This window comes from Apus apus, chromosome 1, assembly GCF_020740795.1.
Source record: "Apus apus isolate bApuApu2 chromosome 1, bApuApu2.pri.cur, whole genome shotgun sequence".
Classification (NCBI taxonomy): Eukaryota; Metazoa; Chordata; class Aves; order Apodiformes; family Apodidae; genus Apus; species Apus apus.
Window position 1 is genome coordinate 174,138,666 of NC_067282.1, and position 18,608 is coordinate 174,157,273.

The following is an 18,608-nucleotide window of genomic DNA, read 5'->3' on the forward strand; positions in this document are numbered from 1 at the left end:
GGTTAGGCTTTAATATAAGCCTGAAATTAAGTAAGAGAAGGCAAGTTTTGTTCTTTGTCAGCTTTGCTTTTCTCTCCCAACTGCAGTGAGATTGGAAGTGTCATGGTTGCCCGGTTTTGGTTTTGTGCATCATTTCCAGAACTTGCTACAAACAGCTAAAACAACTGATGTTAATGCTTTTACTTTTCCAGAATACCTTTAATGTCTCATGGAGCTCAAGCTGAGACCTTTCTTCTCACTTCCACTACACTGACAGGGACAATTCTTCCAAGTATCAGGCCCTTGGAAAACTTTGGTAAACTTTTTTTTTGTAAGTTTTATTTCTAGCTCATGTGGAGTATTCTTAAAGTATGATTCTCAGAAATCAAAGCAGAGTATATAATTACAGTTAACGGGGAGGAAAAAAAAAATCTCTTTTGATGCAGTTTGGTACTATTACAACACCAGCTGATTTATTTCTGAAATTAGAATATAGAAAGTGAACCAAAACGGTCAGAACTGTTCATCATGTGAGGATTAATTCCACTTTTAAATTCAACGCTTCTTCATTGTGCAACTGTTTTCCTGTTCAAGGATGAATCTCATGTGTTATTAATTGCTTGGTGCATTTCAGTGGTATATTTTGCAATGTGAGGAACAATTTTCTGACAGAAGAAGAGTAGTTAGGAACAGCATAGTGAGTGGATCTCCTCGAGTATGCCTACAGTGCAAAAGCTTGCAAAGGTGCTCAAATTTAGGGTATACCAGGAATTTAGCAGAAGACCAAGACATGGAAGGAATTACCTTCCTATTGCACTCAGCAATAATGTTAGTTTCTCTTCCAACAGGCTGCACAAGTTCAAAGAAATTAAAACAAAGGAGTGCTGGTTTTTAACACTAGAGATCATACTTTCTTTGAATTGGAAATTGCACTACTTTCACTTAATTAGTAGGCAAAAAGATGGGGGAGATTTGGGTCTCTTGGCTCAGAAAAATTTGGAGGCAGTAAGTGAATTGCTGGAAAGATGTAAGTAGTAAAAGGATCATAAAAAGGATGTTTAGTTAATGTTATGCATTCTTGTTAAAAGTACTTATTTCACTTCTGCATTCCCTGGTGAAAAACTGATAGGTTGTTTCCTCAGGCCTCTCAATTTAACTCTTGCTTAACCATTTCTTCTTTTAGTAGTAATGAGTATATATGCTAGCTCGTATCTCTTGATTCTTCCATCTCTCTACTTACACAGTCCAGCTTATTTGTTAATATACACCAGAAACATTTTAATAAAACCAAACCAAAACAATTTTTTTCTCATAAAAAATGCAAAATATATTTAAATAAGCCCCAAATTTTGTTTTTCAACATTAGACTATGTAGAACATGTGAGTAATTGCTGTTGATCATATCAGCAACTGTTCTACAAATACTGATAACATGGTCAACTCCTAAGGCAGAACATGGAACTAAGAAACATGGAATTAAGAAAATGCTGAAAATACATGCATAAAAAAGCGCACACTTATGCTTCTTATCAAGTAGTGCCTGAAAGATGGTTGCTTAAGCATTTTTTTGTTACTTTATTTTTATACCCCTCCCCATCTCTTGGTCACACCTAAAGTGTACAGTTTTGTATCAGAGTAGTCTTGACAGTTGCTTCCAGGGTTGTGCAAGGGGACATATACAAGTATCAGTGGTGGTCACGTAACTGTGCTGCCTGAGTCTTTCCTGGACATACTGCAGGGTTTTTTAAATTGTCTTACCATTGAATAGTCTTTTTACTGATTTGGCCTGAAAATGTGCTACTGAATCTACAAATATTGTTATGATTTTGGCTGGCATTATGCAGTTCTCTGTGATTAAAATATTTTAAAGATTCAGTGAACTGAAAGGCCTTGTATTTTGTCCAAGTCCAAAGCTTGTGTGGCTTGTCTGTTAAAATTTTACAAGTAGTAAGGAATGCTAAAAAGAGGCTTGTGTTTCACAAGTAGACTTTGGAGGTGCCACAAAAATAACTTGCCTTTAGTTCTGTCAGGATTCCCACATTGCATTTGTATTCTGAATTTTTATTATTGTGGGGAGATTTCTTCCCTATTGAAGAAAATCATCACGGATGTTAAATTTCATTACAAATTTTTAATATCTGAGTTGTTTTCCTGCCTACTGTAAGTTTGAAGATGTAGTTAATCTGAGACAGCCGCATATGCCTGAATAAATGCTGGTTAACCACTGTGAAGTCACTTCCTAACAAAATTACTGGGGAGGCTGTTACAGTAGAAACCTTAAACGGTTCTAGTCACCTAAAACTCCTTTAGAGCATGTTTACTGTGCAGATGGTTTCCTTTTAAATACGTGGTACCTTCTGTGCAATTGGTAGCATTCAATTCCATTATCATAGTGATAATTTGATCAGTGGATATCCAAAAAACAAACTAGATTTATTTTTTTCACATTCAGTCAAATTATTGTGTGGTTATAGTCCTGTGCTCTGCTCTGCCTTTTAAAAGCTACTGAGGTGCTTATAGAGTTACTGCTCTAAGGTTATCGGATAGTAAGTTTACATTTAATAGACAGTCATAGGCTCTTGATTCTGCTAGCAGAGTAGTAAGTGGTAGAAAGAGGATTTTGTGCTTTACATGCTTGTCTTATTCCTATCTGATTTTTATATAATCTGTTTAAGGATACATTTAACAAATATTTGAGTGCAGTAAAAGCAGGGGAAATAATGTTATACAGAAAGTCAGAATCAAGAGTTTGTGATGTGATAAAACTGTTGCAAAATCCATAGAAATTAATCTTTCTTAGCAAGTTTCTACTGTTTTATATAAACATGAAGCTGTAAAAAGATGTAATTTTAAAGCCCAATTCCTGACACTTTCTAAAGTCTATGCAAAGTATGAAAAAAAAAAAGGTCAATTCAAGAAATTTCTTTAGTTCTGAAGTGAGTATTAAATTCAAGTATATTTACCTAATTATCCCTAATTGTTAATTCCTGAGCTGCCCCTCATAAGCTTTCATAGCCATCAAAAGTACACTCTGTTCCATTTCCAGTGAATGTAACCCTTGGCTTCCCTACAAAGACTTTTGTCAAATTCTGGATAGTAGGAAATAATTTTTACAGTATCCACACAAGAGCTCCTGTGCTGCTGTGTGTGACTTAAGGTCATGCTCCTTGTAGCCTTAGGTTTTTTTGATGTGCCCTAGGCTGCATCGAAACTTGCACTCCTTATCCAGTTTGTTAGGTACTGCAGGCACCCTGAGGGCTTTGCAGCAGCAGAGTTTAAGACCTGTTTGCCATGGAATGTGCAGAGTCTGTCTTATAACTGGAGAATGAGTTTGCCCTGGCTGAAATTAGATTTTTTGGAAGAGAGTTATGCTGGCATTGCTGCTTCTGATCAGCTCGTTCCCGTGTGATCATCCACTGATGGCTACTTTAAAATGTCACTTTCTGTAGTATTGAGGTTTTGCTGCAAACATGTCTGCACTTTAGAATGACAGGAGCTGCTATGTGCTAACAATGTTGTGTGGTTCATTCCTTTTCTAACAGCTTAAATGCTGACTGTCTTTGAGCAGCCATAACAATAGTGGTTTCATTGTGGATGCCGTTACTGTCCAGGTAGCCGTGCTGATGCTGCTTCTAAAATGTGTGTTTAGATGTCTAATGTGTCACTTTTTTTAGTTTGATTCTGTTCTTTAAAGAGTAAGTCTCTGCTGCAAAAAAAAAAAAAAATTAAAAAATGGTGTGGCAACACTTCATGCTACATCTTAAATTGTATTATACAAGGATATCTGTTAAACTGGTCATTTTACATTCGACTGTGTTTGGATAAATAGTTATTATCAGACCTTAATGTCATCTACTTTTATTAGAATCTTTAGGCAAAGGTTATGCTGTTGCGTGTACCCAAGAAGGAGAAGAGAAAAAGCAAGCTTCTGGTTCATCTGGCACTAGGGGAACTAGAAGGAAATTGGTCAGTACTACTCCTAGAAGAAGGTCTGCACGAAACAGCAAAAACGAGACTTTGGGTCAATCTCGGAGCTCACCTCGGTCGAGCAGTTCTGCGTGTGGGTCCTCTGATGGCAATAACCCATCCCTGAGTACATCTCCTTCAGAATCAGAGAAAGCTCCTCCAAAACGGAAATCTAAAAGAATAGTTAAACAGCCAACACCTGTGGTTAAAAAGAAACTGAGAAGTTCTACACGCTCAGAAAAGTCATCCAGTGATTCAGTGGAAGATGATGACGTTGCTGAGTCTGAAGCAGTTCTGACATTAGATAAAGACCAGCAGTCAGATAATGAAAGCAGTAACACAAGCTTTTCACAGAAAAATAATGCAGAAACAGAATCTGCTAACGGATTGGAAAGCTGTACTGAACATGCAGAAATTGAGGAGACTACAGGAGAATGTGACAAAGGTGAAGATACTTCAGGCAATGCAGATGTAAGTTTTTCTGCCCAAGAATCTCCAGTACCAGCTTCAGTAGGTGAATGTCAGGAATTTGAAGTAAAAGGTGTTACTGAAAAAAATGCAGATCATAAGAATCGGGACCTCTGTGAAAATACTGGTGAGCAAATACAAACAGTAGCTAGTCCTAGAGATGAAGTATGTGACCATGCAACTTTTGAAAAAGTAGATCAGAGGTTGTGTAGTCCTCAAAATGAATTGATGGAGAATGTAGAAACTGTGACAAAAACAGATCAACCCACAGCTAGTCCAAAAAATGAATTGTTGGAGTGTCCTGAATCTTCGCAAAAAGATGAGCCATTAGAGAGCACCAGAAGTGAATTGCCTCAGCATCCAGAAGCCATAGAAATAGATAATTCTGAGGCTGAAGAAAAAACAATAGTAGACTGTGCAAGTGCGGATATTCAAAACCTAAAAACTGTTCCAGATGAAGAACCAGACACATCAGTACACAGTGTTTCTATGGACAGTACATCAGAGCAATCCTTGAAAGACATTGCCATGCCAGAAAGTGAAGAGGGTAGAACTTCAGAGTCACTCCAGCTAAATGCTGAACATAAACATTTTGGTGAAGATAATAATGAAATGATACCCATGGATTGTGACTCATTTTGCAGTGACCAGAATGAACCTCAGATTGAGCAGTTACCACCAGTTGAAAGCACAGAGCAAGGAGAAGTGAACTTACAGTGTAATGTGGAAAACTGTACATCAGTTTTAGGACTTTCTGATGAAAAAGATGAAGCTAATCCTGAAGAAAAGGAATGCCAGTCAGAACTCAAAAAAGAAAAAAAGACTAGAACTAGAAGGTCTAGATTTCACTCTCCATCAACAACTTGGTCTCCTTCTAGGAGAGAGGGCAGGAAATCTCAGTCACCATCCCCTAAAAGGGAGGTGACCAGAGACAGGAGCTCCCGATCACCCAAGAAGGAAACTGTCAGGGAGGGAAGGAGGTCCTCATCTCGGTCTCCAAAGAGAGAGACACTCAAAGATGAGAAAAAAACACCATCTCGATCTCCCAAAAGGGAAACGGTCAGGGAAAGCAGGAGATCATCTTCTCGGTCAAGAACTAAGGATTCATCTCCGAGGCAACAATCCAGATCTCGAAGCAGTGATAGAGATAGTCAAAGAAGAGATCGTGACAGAGAAAGAAGAACTAGGAGGTGGTCTAGGTCACGGTCACGATCTAGGTCAAGATCACGATCTAGGACAAGAAGTAAAGGTTCTTCATTCTCTAGAAGTGAGCGGGACAGTCATTCACCTAGATGGAAAGAGAGAAGGTCAAGTGACAGCTGGAGGAGTCCCAGAGGAAATGATCGATACAGAAGAAGTGATCAAGAGAAACAGAATGAAAGTCTTAACAAAGAGAAGGACAATACAGAAAAAACCAATGATCAGTATTCCTCAGACAAGCAGAGGAATGATTGTCCAGACTGGGTAATGGAAAGAATAAATGCTGTTCCTGAAGTCAGGAACAGAGAGAGAGAGAAACCACATTGGGAAGATGCCAGGCATGATAATTCAGGACACTCTTGGAATAAAAACTTTGGTTCTGGTTGGATTCCGAATCGAGGGAGGGGTCAACGTGGCCGAGGTGGGCGTGGGAGAGGTGGTTTCATGTATGGAGACCAGAGTGAAAACCACTGGCAAAACAGAAAACCTGTCTCAGGGAATGCAAATGTTTCTGGGAATGAAACGTCGAGGTTCCCGGAACATCAGCCATACAAGCGTAAGAATGAACAAGATTATTCTTTTGATACACCTGCTGACAGATCTGGGTGGACATCTGCTTCCAGCTGGGCTGTGAGAAAGACTTTGCCTGCTGATGTGCAGAATTATTATTCAAGAAGAGGACGCAATTCATCAAGTCCACAGTCTGGATGGGGCATGAGACAAGAGGAGGAGGCACCTGAACAAGGTATTCATAGTTTTGAAACACAAAAGCTGAGTCACAGCTGCAGTAGCTGAGTAAAATCCTAGTCACATAGACCTGGCTCAAGTTGATTAGTTCTTCAAAATTATTGAGGATGAATTTGTAGTCTTCGTGTCCTATGAGGGTTTTTAGGTGTGGAGAATAGGGGATTTCTTCAGGTTTCATGGCATTTTGGTTTTGCTTGAAGTTGGAAATGATTTGACTGTGCATCTGAAGAGTGCTACTTAAGTAAATCAAGTTGTTTGAAGAGAAAGCGTATCCTCTTCATGGTTACTTCTAGGTTTACTGCACACCTTTTTCTAAATGGTAATTTTTCTCAAGATTTACATTTTCCTGTGCAGACTCACAGAGTAGATTCTTGAGATCACAAATCATTATGTTGATGCTGATCTTCTAAATAAGCATTTTCCTCTTTATATGCTGAAAAAATTGGGGGGGGTTATAAATGCAAACCCACTACTTTTACTGTTACTTCAGCATTAAAATTCCTCTAAAAGTCTCAATAGAAGTCTAATATTTTCCAGTATTTTGTATCTAAGAGGTAACTGACCTGACAGAAATAAACTTGTTGGTAGAAAGTGAGGGAATTATGGATGAGAAAGTGATTCTGAGTAGCTAAGAAGTCATCCACGGATTATTAATGCTCTGAAATAAAAGACAGATGTGAATTGCTTTTAAAACTGTAAAATCCAGTTGTGAAGGCAACCACACTTGAACTTCCCTGTTATCTCCTTGTTTTGTCTTTCGTTTTTATCCATTTTCATCCTGCATGCCAGCAATTTTCTCTTTTCAGAGACAACTGCATCAATGGCTCCTTAGTTTTGAGGCAACTTTGTCAACTTTGAGTCTGCTACAAGCAAAAGTTATCAAACCTTTAATTTAAAATATTGTGTGATTTGCAGACTTTATTTCATATAGTTCAGGAACAATCACACTGCTATATTCACTTTTTGAACGTGAATTCAGGTGAGAATAAGTGGTCTTGATAGGACCCTTCCAACCACAGTGATTCTGTTATCCCATAATCTTTAAAATAGTTAATTTGGGGTGAAGGATAAGGGTTTAAATACCAATCCATTTGCATTAGGTGACAGGGTTCCTCAAGGAAGGGACTGGAGAGGGACTTCTTGCAAGGGCAAGTAGTGATGGGAGAAGGCATAATGGTTTTAAACTGGAAGAGGAGAGCTAGGTTTAGGATAGACATTAGGAGGAAATTCTTTGGTGTGAGGGTGGTGAGACACTGGAGGAGGTTGCCCAGGGAGGTTGTGGATGCTGTTCATGGCCAGGTTGGATGTGGCTTAGAGCAACCTGGTCTAGTGGGAGGTGTCCCTGCCCATGTGGGGGAGTTGACACTAGAGGATCTTTAAGGTCTCCTCTGACCCAAACCATTCTATGATTACAACCCATCAGTTTTTTCTCAGAACTAGCTTCTTGATGTTTGGAAGGTTTGCTGCTTGTATCTAGACTTTTAACTTTTCAGCTTCTGTTGAAGACAGAGTAAAAGTAATTTTTTTAAGGAAGTGCCATTCGAAGAGGTTATTTCTGCTTTTAGGTTTTGCCTGTTGTACCATTACAGGGTGTTTGAACAGCCCCTTCCAAATATGAACAACTTTGAAATTGGTTGAGGATGATTTATTATTCAGTGAAAAAAATCCTAGCAGAGTATTTCTGTAGCAGAAATGGCTGCAGGGAGTGTTTGTGAATCAGGCAAAGGGAAGCAGTGCGCTGCCTATGTGATAATGTCTGACTAACCTCCTGCAATTGCAGAAGCTGGATAAGTTATGTTGTCTTCCTGCTCTTTGGGGAAGAAGTACTGTTTCATTGTGATGAAATAATCTAGCTATGCTCTGGGAACAAGTAGAGAAAACAAATTCAAAATTCAGGCTTCCATAGCAAGTAACCTAGTTTTAAAGCTCGGAAACTAGGATTTGGCTCTGTGACATGTCTGATGATAAATGCTGTGTAATAATGCAGTGCAATACCTTTAAAGTATTCCCACCTTAGAAAGCTTTTTAATACTTCACACTTCGTGAGGAGTTCAGGCACCTGGCTCCACTCTTGCTTTATAACCTATAGGTTTGCTACTTCATAGACTGTCTTTTTTTTCTTTTGATAGATCCAAACCTCAAAGACCAAGGCAACCAGCAAAGTGATGGTTCTCAGTTACCAATAAATATGATGCAGCAGCAAATGAATGTAATGCCACAAGTGAATGCACAGCACCAACCTATGAATATCTTTCCGTATCCAGTGGGTGTTCCTCCTCCCATGATGAATATGCAACGAAATCCTTTCAGCATCCCCCCTCCAATGCCCATGCATCTCCCTACTGGAGTGCCTCTCATACAGGTAGCTGCTCCCACAAATTTGTCTCAGGGATTACCTCCGCCTCCACCTCCACCCCCACCATCTCAACAAGTCAACTACATTGCTTCACAGCAAGATGGAAAACAATTGCAGGTATGCTTTATCAGAAGCCCTGGCAAGAGCAATGCTGCAGTAATGTCAGTGAAGGGTTTCTTCTCTTGAATACCATGGACGTGATAAATTTATACTTGCAGTTTCTTTCTCTCTTGCCTGTCATCTTCCACCCCACATCAGATTTAAAGTGGGAAGTATTCATGAGGGTAGGGGGGTGTTTTGGTGCCGCAGCTTTTAAAGAATAATACACAACACCATAACACAAGGTGTTGCAGCTGGTAACGAAACACTGAAAAACTTCATCTGTTTGTCCATTACCTTTTTCTTTTTAAAGTGCCCCATTTCCAAAACTGAAGTTTTCCTCTTCAAGGCCTGATTTTTAAGCTTTAGGAAATGCTTGAATCCCTTTTCAGCAGCCTGTAGGAAGTGACCGCAACCTCTTGGTTGCAGTTCTCATCCCATGGGGTGTATCAGCAGAGGAAAATTATCAAGTACTGTGTTAGCACCCACTTGTTCTGCACTTCCATTCTCCAGCTGTCACTATCTCAGCAGCTTCCCCTCCCTCCATTTTCTATTGTTTAATCTCTGAGCCTTTCTGTTAATAATTTCCAAGCTCTCTTTGGTATGTTTTACTTTCCCTGGCGTGCCTGATTCTCCTGGTTTTGCGTGTCCTGTTTGAGACCTAACTCCTACTTCATTTCTTCAGTTTCAGAAAGACTGCTGTGCTTGGGGCAGGTCAAACCATCTTTTTGTGCCTTTCAAGCTGTCATAAGACAGCCTTTGTGTGTGTGAGCTCCTCCTGTAGCCAGCTGTTTATATTAAGAGCTTTTATATAAGGAAAAGGAATATGAAAAACTTCCAGGAGAATGCCATGCATCTTCCTGCCAGGAGATGCAATGCTGCATCTGTGATGTATAAAGGGCTCTCTCTCTTCAGGGTTTCACTGAGGTTTGTGCTGTTCTTTTGATCAGGCTGCCTGCTCTAGTCTAAATTGCTTTCCCCTGCATTCCAGTTTGAAAAAGTGATGTTCTAGAACAATGATTTCTAGCTGTTTGTTTTCATGCATCAACTCTAAAGATTTGAAGCAGACTGACAGATGCCCTAGATCTGTTTCACTTTCAGCTGCTGGTGATATTCGTTAACTTAGAACAAAAGAAGCGAAGTACAGTGGGGTTACAGGCCATATGAAGTACTTTAGTACTCTGCAAGGTAAAACAGGAAGGTACTTTTGAAACTAAAATGATGGTTTGATTAATGCCTGCTGTCTAATTAAAATATGTTCACAATTGGACATTCAGTAGGTTTCACCTCTAAAAATGCAAGACGTCAGAACTACAAACTTCTATGAAGTGTTGAGTGCAGCAATAAATACGTTTCTATAAAGATTGTGTTTTGCTCCACAATAGTTACTTGTTAGTAAAGCCTCTGTTACATTTGTTGCTCTTACCTACTTTTGTGGAAGGGTGTCCATGAAACTGAATGCTCTCGGGGGCTACTGCAGCTTTTTATTTGAGCTTTCATTGAACAAGTCGTTGGTGGCAGCACAACAGAAATCACTGGATGCTGCAGGACTCCCCCCGTCCTTCCTGTTGAAAGGAGGATGGAGAGAGCGTCCTGGCAAGTGTTGGTAGCCTGATTACAAAGGCTCAGTATCTGTGTCCTTTCCAAGGACCTCAAACTCCTGTTTCATTATTTTCCATCTGGATAAGTGCAGATGTGCAAAGAGTAATGGTGATTAGCTTCAAAAGAGGAGCATTTGGGGTAGCCTGCCAGCAACATGCTGGAGCACATGTTCTAGGCTTTTGCTAAAACTCGCCTCTGTCTGAGGCCTGAGCACTACTTAATTTCTCAATTCCAAAGTATCAACAGTGCATGTTCGGAAGTGTACGGAAAGTGGCTTTTCCTGAAGAACAGATCCTGGTGCTTCAACCAGCATTTCACCTCTTGCCTTGAGTAGACTTGTGCATGTGTTTACACTTGAAATAAATTTGCAAGTTCAAGCTGAAAAGAAACGTGAAAATACATGTTTTCAGGCAGCATCATTATGATGCAGGAATGCAAGTCTAATTTGAGGTAACTTTTTGTATGTTCGTTTAGGTGCTGATTTTTTTTTTTTTTAGTGCATCTGATTTACAGAACAGGTCTTCCTGTACACTCCTCTGACAATCAGGTTCTGCAGCCATAAGTTTCGTTCCCCGTGTTCTAACACCCTCTGTGCCTATTTGCAGGATACTTTGTTTATCACAGGGGTCACAGCAAGAATCTAGCAACCACAGTGGTGACATGGAGGATGCTTTACTTTTCAAGCTTTATTATTTTTTACCTTTTAGTAGATATAATGTGTGTGCATTCCATAATAATGGACAATGTGGAAATTAGCTAATGAACCACACATCATGTAGTATTCATGCTCTTTCTGTAGCTGCTGAGACTTCTGAAAAGGCACAATGTCCTACTGAAGGATAATGTATTAACTATTGATAACTTTTTAAAACAGGGTATTCCAAATGCTACTCATGTGAGTAATAACATGAGTGCTCCAGCCTTGCCTGCTCCAACAGCAGTCGTGGCAAGTGTGGGAACAGTTCAGGGACCAAGTTCGAGTAACGCAACGTCGTCAAGTCACATCAAGAACTCTAATGCAGCTGTAAAATTGGGAGAAAACAAAGCAAGTGTAACAGTGGAAGCCAGTGCAGATAGCTCGAAGAAGGACCAGGCAAGTTCAATGTTCAGAGTATATTAATATATACTGATATTTATATGTATTAGATGCATATATTTATATATTTAAATACACAAATTTTAAAATACTGACAGTACCCCTTCTGTGTAGTATACCTGTTACCATCATGTGTGTGATACTTTGGTGGCAGCTGTAGGACATAAATCTAGCAAGCTGACTATTTAATGTAGTCTTCTTTAAAGAAGCACTGTTATGAATGTTACCTCATTTCTGTGGGACAACATTCTGTTCTGAGTAGAACACAGGCAGCTCTCATGAGAGCAGAAACGTGAGGGCAGGGAGCAGGATTTCTTAGTCTTCTGAAGTAACTTTTTTTCTGTGAATTTTTAATCTGTGATTGAAAGATATACATAGGCAGACAGTGAAAAAATAACACTCAGCTTTTGTTTTTCATCAGAAATTGTTAATACAGGAAAAAGCAGCACAAGAAGTCAAACTAGCTATTAAGCCTTTCTACCAAAATAAAGACATCACCAAGGAAGAGTATAAAGAAATTGTGCGGAAAGCTGTTGATAAAGTAAGTAGGTGTAGTAAGCAACAATGCATGCAGTTCAATTGAGGTAGAGTTTGGGGGGGATTTCTTAATCTTGTGGGAACAGCTGGTAGTTGCTGAGAGGGGGAACAGGGAAAGTAAAAATGGCTTTGTCTTTCTCTATCCATGCGGGTTTCCTTAGCTCTTCAGAACATAAGTCATTTATTGTGTGAAAGAGTTGACTGGGAACTCAGAAGTATTTGGGAAGCCATTGGGAAGTGTGAGGAGTCTCCAGAGTTATTCTGCCTGAGACTGGAGAAACCTGAGCTGTAGGAAAAATAAATAATGTGGAAGAGTGGCAAATCAACCAAAATGTTTCAGTCATGTGTTGTTTTGGTTTTTTTTTCCTTTAAACCTGTTGTAGGTTTGTCATAGCAAGAGTGGAGAAGTTAATTCTGCAAAAGTGGCAAATCTAGTCAAAGCCTATGTGGACAAGTACAAACATTCACGGAAGAAGAATCCTGAAGAGGCTGTCTCCTGTGAAAGGAAGTAGAACATGTTTTCAGTTTTTAATTTTATTCTATCTGCAAAGTGCAATTTCAACATGAACCGTTAACTGAAAATTGTACATGACAGTGGTTTTGATAAAATTATTTTTCAATGTAGTATATAATGTTTTGTTCTAAAGAAATATAGATCTACAGGGCGACTTCTTTATTCCTTTTTAAAAACAGATGTCTAAGAAAAAATAAAGTTGTAAAGAAAAATCATTAGGGGTGTATGATTGTGTGGATACTTAGATGTACAGCATTTTGACTTGAATAACAGAGTGCATTAAATTAGAAACTTCTGAGTACTTGGTTTTGGAACAGGTATGTACAGTACATGTGATGGGTCAGATTAAAGTAAAATTTTTCTTTTGATTTCTCCCTAATTATAGCAAAGACAAAATAGTGTATTGCCTTGACAGTTATTTCTAGTGTTAACTGGAAAGGCTGAATGCAGGGGTCATGATGTGTATATAAAAAAAGCACGTGGAGTTGTCTGAACAGAAGAACTGTTTGGGTTTTAAAGAGAAAAATCATGAACAGTAAAATGCAGTGCCCAAAACTGTGGGTGCTGCACATCTGTTGTAACACCAAATAAAAATTACGCTGCTTGGTTTCCTTTGTGATGTTTTTCAATTTGTTTCAAGGTAGTGGGATGAGCTTGAATAATTCTTATGTGCTGAAAGGACCTCAGTTGCCATGCACTGACAACCTCAGTTCATGTCTAACCCTGCTCTTAGCTAGTAGGAGGTGAGCATGCTAGAGCTGGATGTTCAGAAACAGAAACCATTTTCTTCTTCAAGTAAAGCCAAGAAAGCTGGAATTTGTGACTAGGCTCCCAGTTATCCGAGACAGGCCCCTGTGCCAAAATTAGCTGTGTACTACTTCTGTTCACTACTGAGAACTGCAGCATGGAGTACCAGACTGGTATCATTGAATGTGCCCACTCTGAAGTCAGGTGCACCAGCTGTTCTGTTTCCCTGAACACTTGAATGGAGAGAAGTTCAGAGAGGTACCACAAACATTTTAAAAGCAGGTGTGGTGCCAGGGAAATGCTTACACCTAAGGTAACACCAGTTTTACTGAGGTAGCAGCAGGGAGGGTTGCTGAAACAGAGCACTGTGTGTACACCTTATGGATAGAACACCTTGGAATCCTTCTGGATTGGAGAAGCAGATTTACTCTTGAGACAGAGATACTTGTTCCCTTAATCTCAGAAAGGGTTATTAAAATTTCAGCACTCCTCCTCCAGTCCTGCTGTGGAGTAGCAGCATTTGGCTTCTGCTCCACCCCAAGGAGCTGGGCCCACAAGGCTGAATAAACCATTCTGCCAGAGAGCATCAGTTGGGCTTTCTGAGAAATTAATCTATCTCTTCATAGCCAGTGGTAGTGGTTCCCAAATGAACTTTTCTTGGCAGAAACCTGTCTTACCCAGTTAAGTGACTTGCAGAAGCCTGAGAATAGGGGATATACACTCCTGTACACACATGATAATATGAGAGATATATCTGTGTAAAAAATGTGATGTTTGTCACAACAGTTGATCACTTGGTTTTAAGTATAACTTTCTGCAGACTTAATGAAGCAGTTGACTGTATTTATTTTTCTGTGCCTAAATAAAAATGCTATGTAAATTAGAAACAGGTAACACATTTTCTACAGACAAGCCAGGTTTTAGATTTTTCAAAATACTCAGTTTTACACTGTAGTACCAATTTGTGTGATCTCTTGAACTATTTTAAGCTATAATTGATGAGCACTTTCAAAAAATGTTGTAGCAAATTGCTATGTCTGTCCTGGTCTATCATGCCATGCATACTTGTTTTTATTACATTCTTCTCTGGATTTTTGGATTTTAATGACTTTTTATATCTTTTTATCTATACAGTTGAGCCTTACTATAAAACCCCTTTCAGGAGCCAGAGAAATCTTTTGTGGTTTGTTAGGGGTTTTTTTCCCTTCTCAGAGGAGAGGTGGAAATTGGGTGGGAAGGACCAATGGAGGATTTAAACTGGGAGAGGGGAGGGGACCACTAATGGCTTGTTTTGCAGCTCCTGGCTGGAAGAGAAGCTGTCACTGGCTGCCACATTGTTGGGACAGTGACTATAGTGATGCTCCACTGTATTTCAAAACACAATGAAGAATATTGGATAGAATAGCATATGATCAGTAACTTTATTTTTTACAATTAAATCCTTCAGTACGTATCAGAAAATATGCAGTTTGTTGCCATTTCTATGTTGAATTAAAAACAAAACAAAACAAAACAAAAAAACCACCAAAAAACCACACCTTGCCTTAATACATAGATTATTCCTATTTTTTTTTCCCACAAAGCAGTCAGGTCTGTGTTGGTGGGACTGCCCAGGAAGGCATGTGCTTTAACCTTGTAGCCATGTTTTTTGTTATAATAGTATGAAAGCTGTATGACTATTTATTGAAATTACTTGTACTGAAAGTCCCAACCTGCACTAGCACTGAAAGCAAAGTGAGGGGGATGCTGAGCCCCCTTGATGCCTTGAGGGTTTCCTGTAATTGATTTGATCCAAGTTGCCTTGAGGAAAACACTTGTGGAACTGTGTACCTTCTGGGAACTTATGCAAATGGCAAAGGGTTTTCCTTGCACTCCCTCCACCACCTCACTGTGCATGCTGCCTGAATGGCCCATCCTGAAGATGGCCCTTGGGAGCACGGTGGCTGCCCAAAGCCTGTGAAATGGTGTTTGTAGCAGAAGGCTGGAGTGCTTTCTACTGAACAAAAAAATCTAAAAACTAGTTTTGTGTAGTGCTTAACAGTTTCTAATAAATTCTTTTCACTAAGCTGTCAGTGGTCTGTGTTTGCTCTTCAGTTATTCTGGCTCAAGTGGTTTATTCAGAAAGCAATCTCAGTACTACTGCACATGTGCATATTTAACCTCGTTCTGCATTGTTGGGGCTCCCCCACCTTTACCTCTTGTTTCCAGGTGGCCTGTCCCCACCCTGTTTTGCCTGGCCACAAGAAAACATCTGCATGTGCTAAAATGTCCCGTTTACCTGTGCATGCTGCAGTGGGGATCCCAGGTTTTGGTCTTGGAGAACTGTGGGGCTCCATGTGCTTTATCATCTGTTGCATGGAGCCCACGGGCAGGACTCAGACCACCTAGGCCATGTCCTCCTGGGCACTGGAAGTACCCAACAAGGCAGAGACTTCACTGAATGGCCCACTGGGGATTGACAGCCTGCCTTCCTTGGAGCTGCATTCCAGGCATCACTGTACCTGCTAGGATTAACCGCTGCTGTACCTCAGTGAGGTACCTCCCTGGGTAATGCAGGCACAAGCTGTGCCAGAGCCTGCTGTCCCCCCAGGGTGGCTGCCTGCCTGCTCTGGGAACTTCCAAGAGGGTCTGGGTTGTTTGGCTGGGTGATAACACCCAGGCTGTCAGGAGAACCATCTCCCTGGTCTCAAGGGGTGAATCCTGCATCAAGCAAACTGTTGGGAGGAAGGGGATGTCACTGGAGCTGAACAGTGTCAGCACCACCCAGCCAGAACTTGCTGAGCATGGGCAGGCCCAGAACACACAATAAGGAGCAGTGTGTGGGGACAGCAGCAAGGGCAGAAGGAGTTCATGAGTCAGGAGTTGTGGTATTTGCTGAGCAAGTGCCATTGCAGGCTGGTTTGTGCAGCTAAACTTTTTTTTTTTTTTTTTTCTTCCCCCGCCCCAAGTAATCCTGCCTCTGCAAGCAGGGCCTTGAAATCTTCACTCAGGTTTGCTGTAGAGATCACTCTGCTGGAGTCTACTGCCAGAAACAGGTTTTTTCCCCAGAAGCCCTATCTTGAGCATCCTAACACTCCAGTGTGTAAAACAAATACATTGATTCCAGAGGTGGACATACACCTCTTGAATTACAATTGTAAGACAATGCTGGCAATATTTTTCTGTATTATAAAGTATTAAAACATTAACATTAATCAATACTTTCCAAAAAGTAGATACTAGTAAGGACTAGATAACATAGATAGCCTAATTCAGTAATGAAAGAGTACCTAATAGATGCAGCAGCTTTCAAAATAATGGAGCCTCTATGAAGATTTTAAAAAAATTAACTGCTAGCCTAGAGATTCAAAACAAAACAACTACAACCAAACACAAAACCAACCCTAAAAGCACAAGTAACTACTTGCCCAAACGGAGATGAAGCTATGAGAAGGCACAGGCTGGGATATGGAACTTGTCTTGCACTTGACTGTTACATTTCCAATATGCCTCAGTCACAACTCCCAGAGACACACACCAAGAGGAAGCTTCCAACCTGATCTTCATTTCTATAGACCATTTGTGCAATAGATACAGAGAAGTGCAGCAGTGCAGTAGATGCTCATTATGCACAGGAGACAGCCAAACCCAGTATGGAATCCAACACAGAGAAAAATTACTGCAGTAGCCAAACCCAAGGAATTTTGGCAGGAGGTTGTCATATAATTAGTCATGAAATGTTGCAGAAATTAAACGTACAACCACTGGAATTTTTTATAATGAGCATCAATCAAAAATAGCCAGGGATTCCTAGATGCCTCAATGCAGTGGCAGATAGGATTAAAGAGACTAACAACATTTGGAAGTGAGAATTGTAAATTCCAGAGCCTTTTACAAAAATGTGAGGCTCTCGAGGACCAAGCAGGTAGCTTACATGTGGCAAGTAGAGTCTCCTTTAGCATGAGACAGGAACACTGCTGCTGGTTTTTTCTTTCCACATGTTACGGAGGGACACTGGATGTGCTGGCACGGGCAGTGCAGACATTTGCCAGAAGTGCCAATGGCCAAGGCACCAGAGCTCGGGCACTCAGTCTGCTCAGAGCCCAGAGGCTGCAGCAGGACCAGGGACCCGGCGCTGCCTGCAGGGATGAAGCCCCAGGGCACAGCACCTAGAAGAAAAGGCTCATCGCACACTCAGCTTGCTCAGCCATCATTATTTACTGGCGCATGGTACCATGGTACTCCAAGACATTCCCCCAGAAAATATGACAGTGTCTCTGGAAGGCACAAGATCTGTCTGATTTGACCATCTCTGCCTAATGCCAATGCACTGTGGAGCTGCTGCTCTCTCTGCAAAGCAAACGGCTTCGCTATGTAACCTCAACATCCCCCAAATGGGAGGGATTAAATAAGCAACTTGAGGTGTGAGAGACCCTCCTCACACAGGGCTTCAACTCCCACCTCCCTCGCTGACACAGAGCAGCTCTGCAGCCACCTCACCAAGCCAAAGAGGGCACAAGGTGATGGACTTCCACAGCCTAGCATCCCTGGGCAGTTCCTAGAGGAGATTCGATGACTATTTAACTTAGTGTTCTAATAAACATACAGTACTTCACACTGGGGGAAATACGAGCTACAAACAAACCCATGCAGCGCAGGCATCTCCTGTTACATAGGTTGGGGCACATGATTAGATTTTTGCTGCATTGTGCGTTTTACTAAAGGGTCAGTTGGCCAAAACTTCCCTGAGGCTTAGGGCAGAAAAGAGATTTGAAGCTGTGACCCTTCCAGACCCTGCTGACCCCAGGTGGCACAGGTAGGACAGCCCCACCAGCATGTAGCAGTGGCCCAGAGTGGCTGGCCCAGAGTGTGGACAAGCTCTTGGGTTGTGAAGGTTACATCCCATCTGAGTAGCACAGGGAGACACACCCAGAACAGACTCCACCTCGTTTCTTCATTACCCCAATGACATCTAATGGAATGACATTAGCATATTAACCTTTTTAAATGGTGCAAGGTGCAGGCTCCCTGTTTCTAAGACCTTATTCCAAAGGAAAAATCTTCAAGTACTGGCCCATCTTCCTTCCTTAGCACACCCTTCACCAGAGACCAGCAGAGTGACTGAGATCCAGCTAACCTTCCTGGAGCTGTGGCCTGGTCAACAAGAAGCCCACTGAAGCCAGCAGCAGAACTGAGATGAGGGAATAACCTCCCATCCTGGAAGACTTGTTTCATACTTTATGTTTCAGCATACAGCTGCATCCTAAACAACACCAACAGAGAGCCCTGCCCAAAGATAAAGAAGAAGCAAACATTTG

General features: G+C 40.9%; 1 protein-coding gene across 3 annotated transcripts in view; it reads left to right on the top strand.

The window, feature by feature from the left end:
• SCAF11 (SR-related CTD associated factor 11) overlaps positions 1 to 14,832 on the top strand; it is a 46,743-nt gene extending 31,911 nt beyond the window's left edge. Inside the window, exons 10-15 of one of the 3 annotated variants that reach the window (XM_051618741.1) lie at positions 192 to 295; positions 3,845 to 6,358; positions 8,490 to 8,833; positions 11,292 to 11,510; positions 11,935 to 12,054; positions 12,434 to 14,832. In XM_051618741.1, coding sequence (XP_051474701.1) covers positions 192 to 295; positions 3,845 to 6,358; positions 8,490 to 8,833; positions 11,292 to 11,510; positions 11,935 to 12,054; positions 12,434 to 12,562 — 3,430 coding nt within the window. In that variant the 3' untranslated portion in view covers positions 12,563 to 14,832. Of the gene's footprint in view, positions 1 to 191; positions 296 to 3,844; positions 6,359 to 8,489; positions 8,834 to 11,291; positions 12,055 to 12,433 lie in introns of those variants that run through there. The other 2 variants (XM_051618731.1, XM_051618723.1) reach the window with 2 other exon arrangements.
• The last annotated feature ends 3,776 nt before the right edge of the window (positions 14,833 to 18,608 follow it).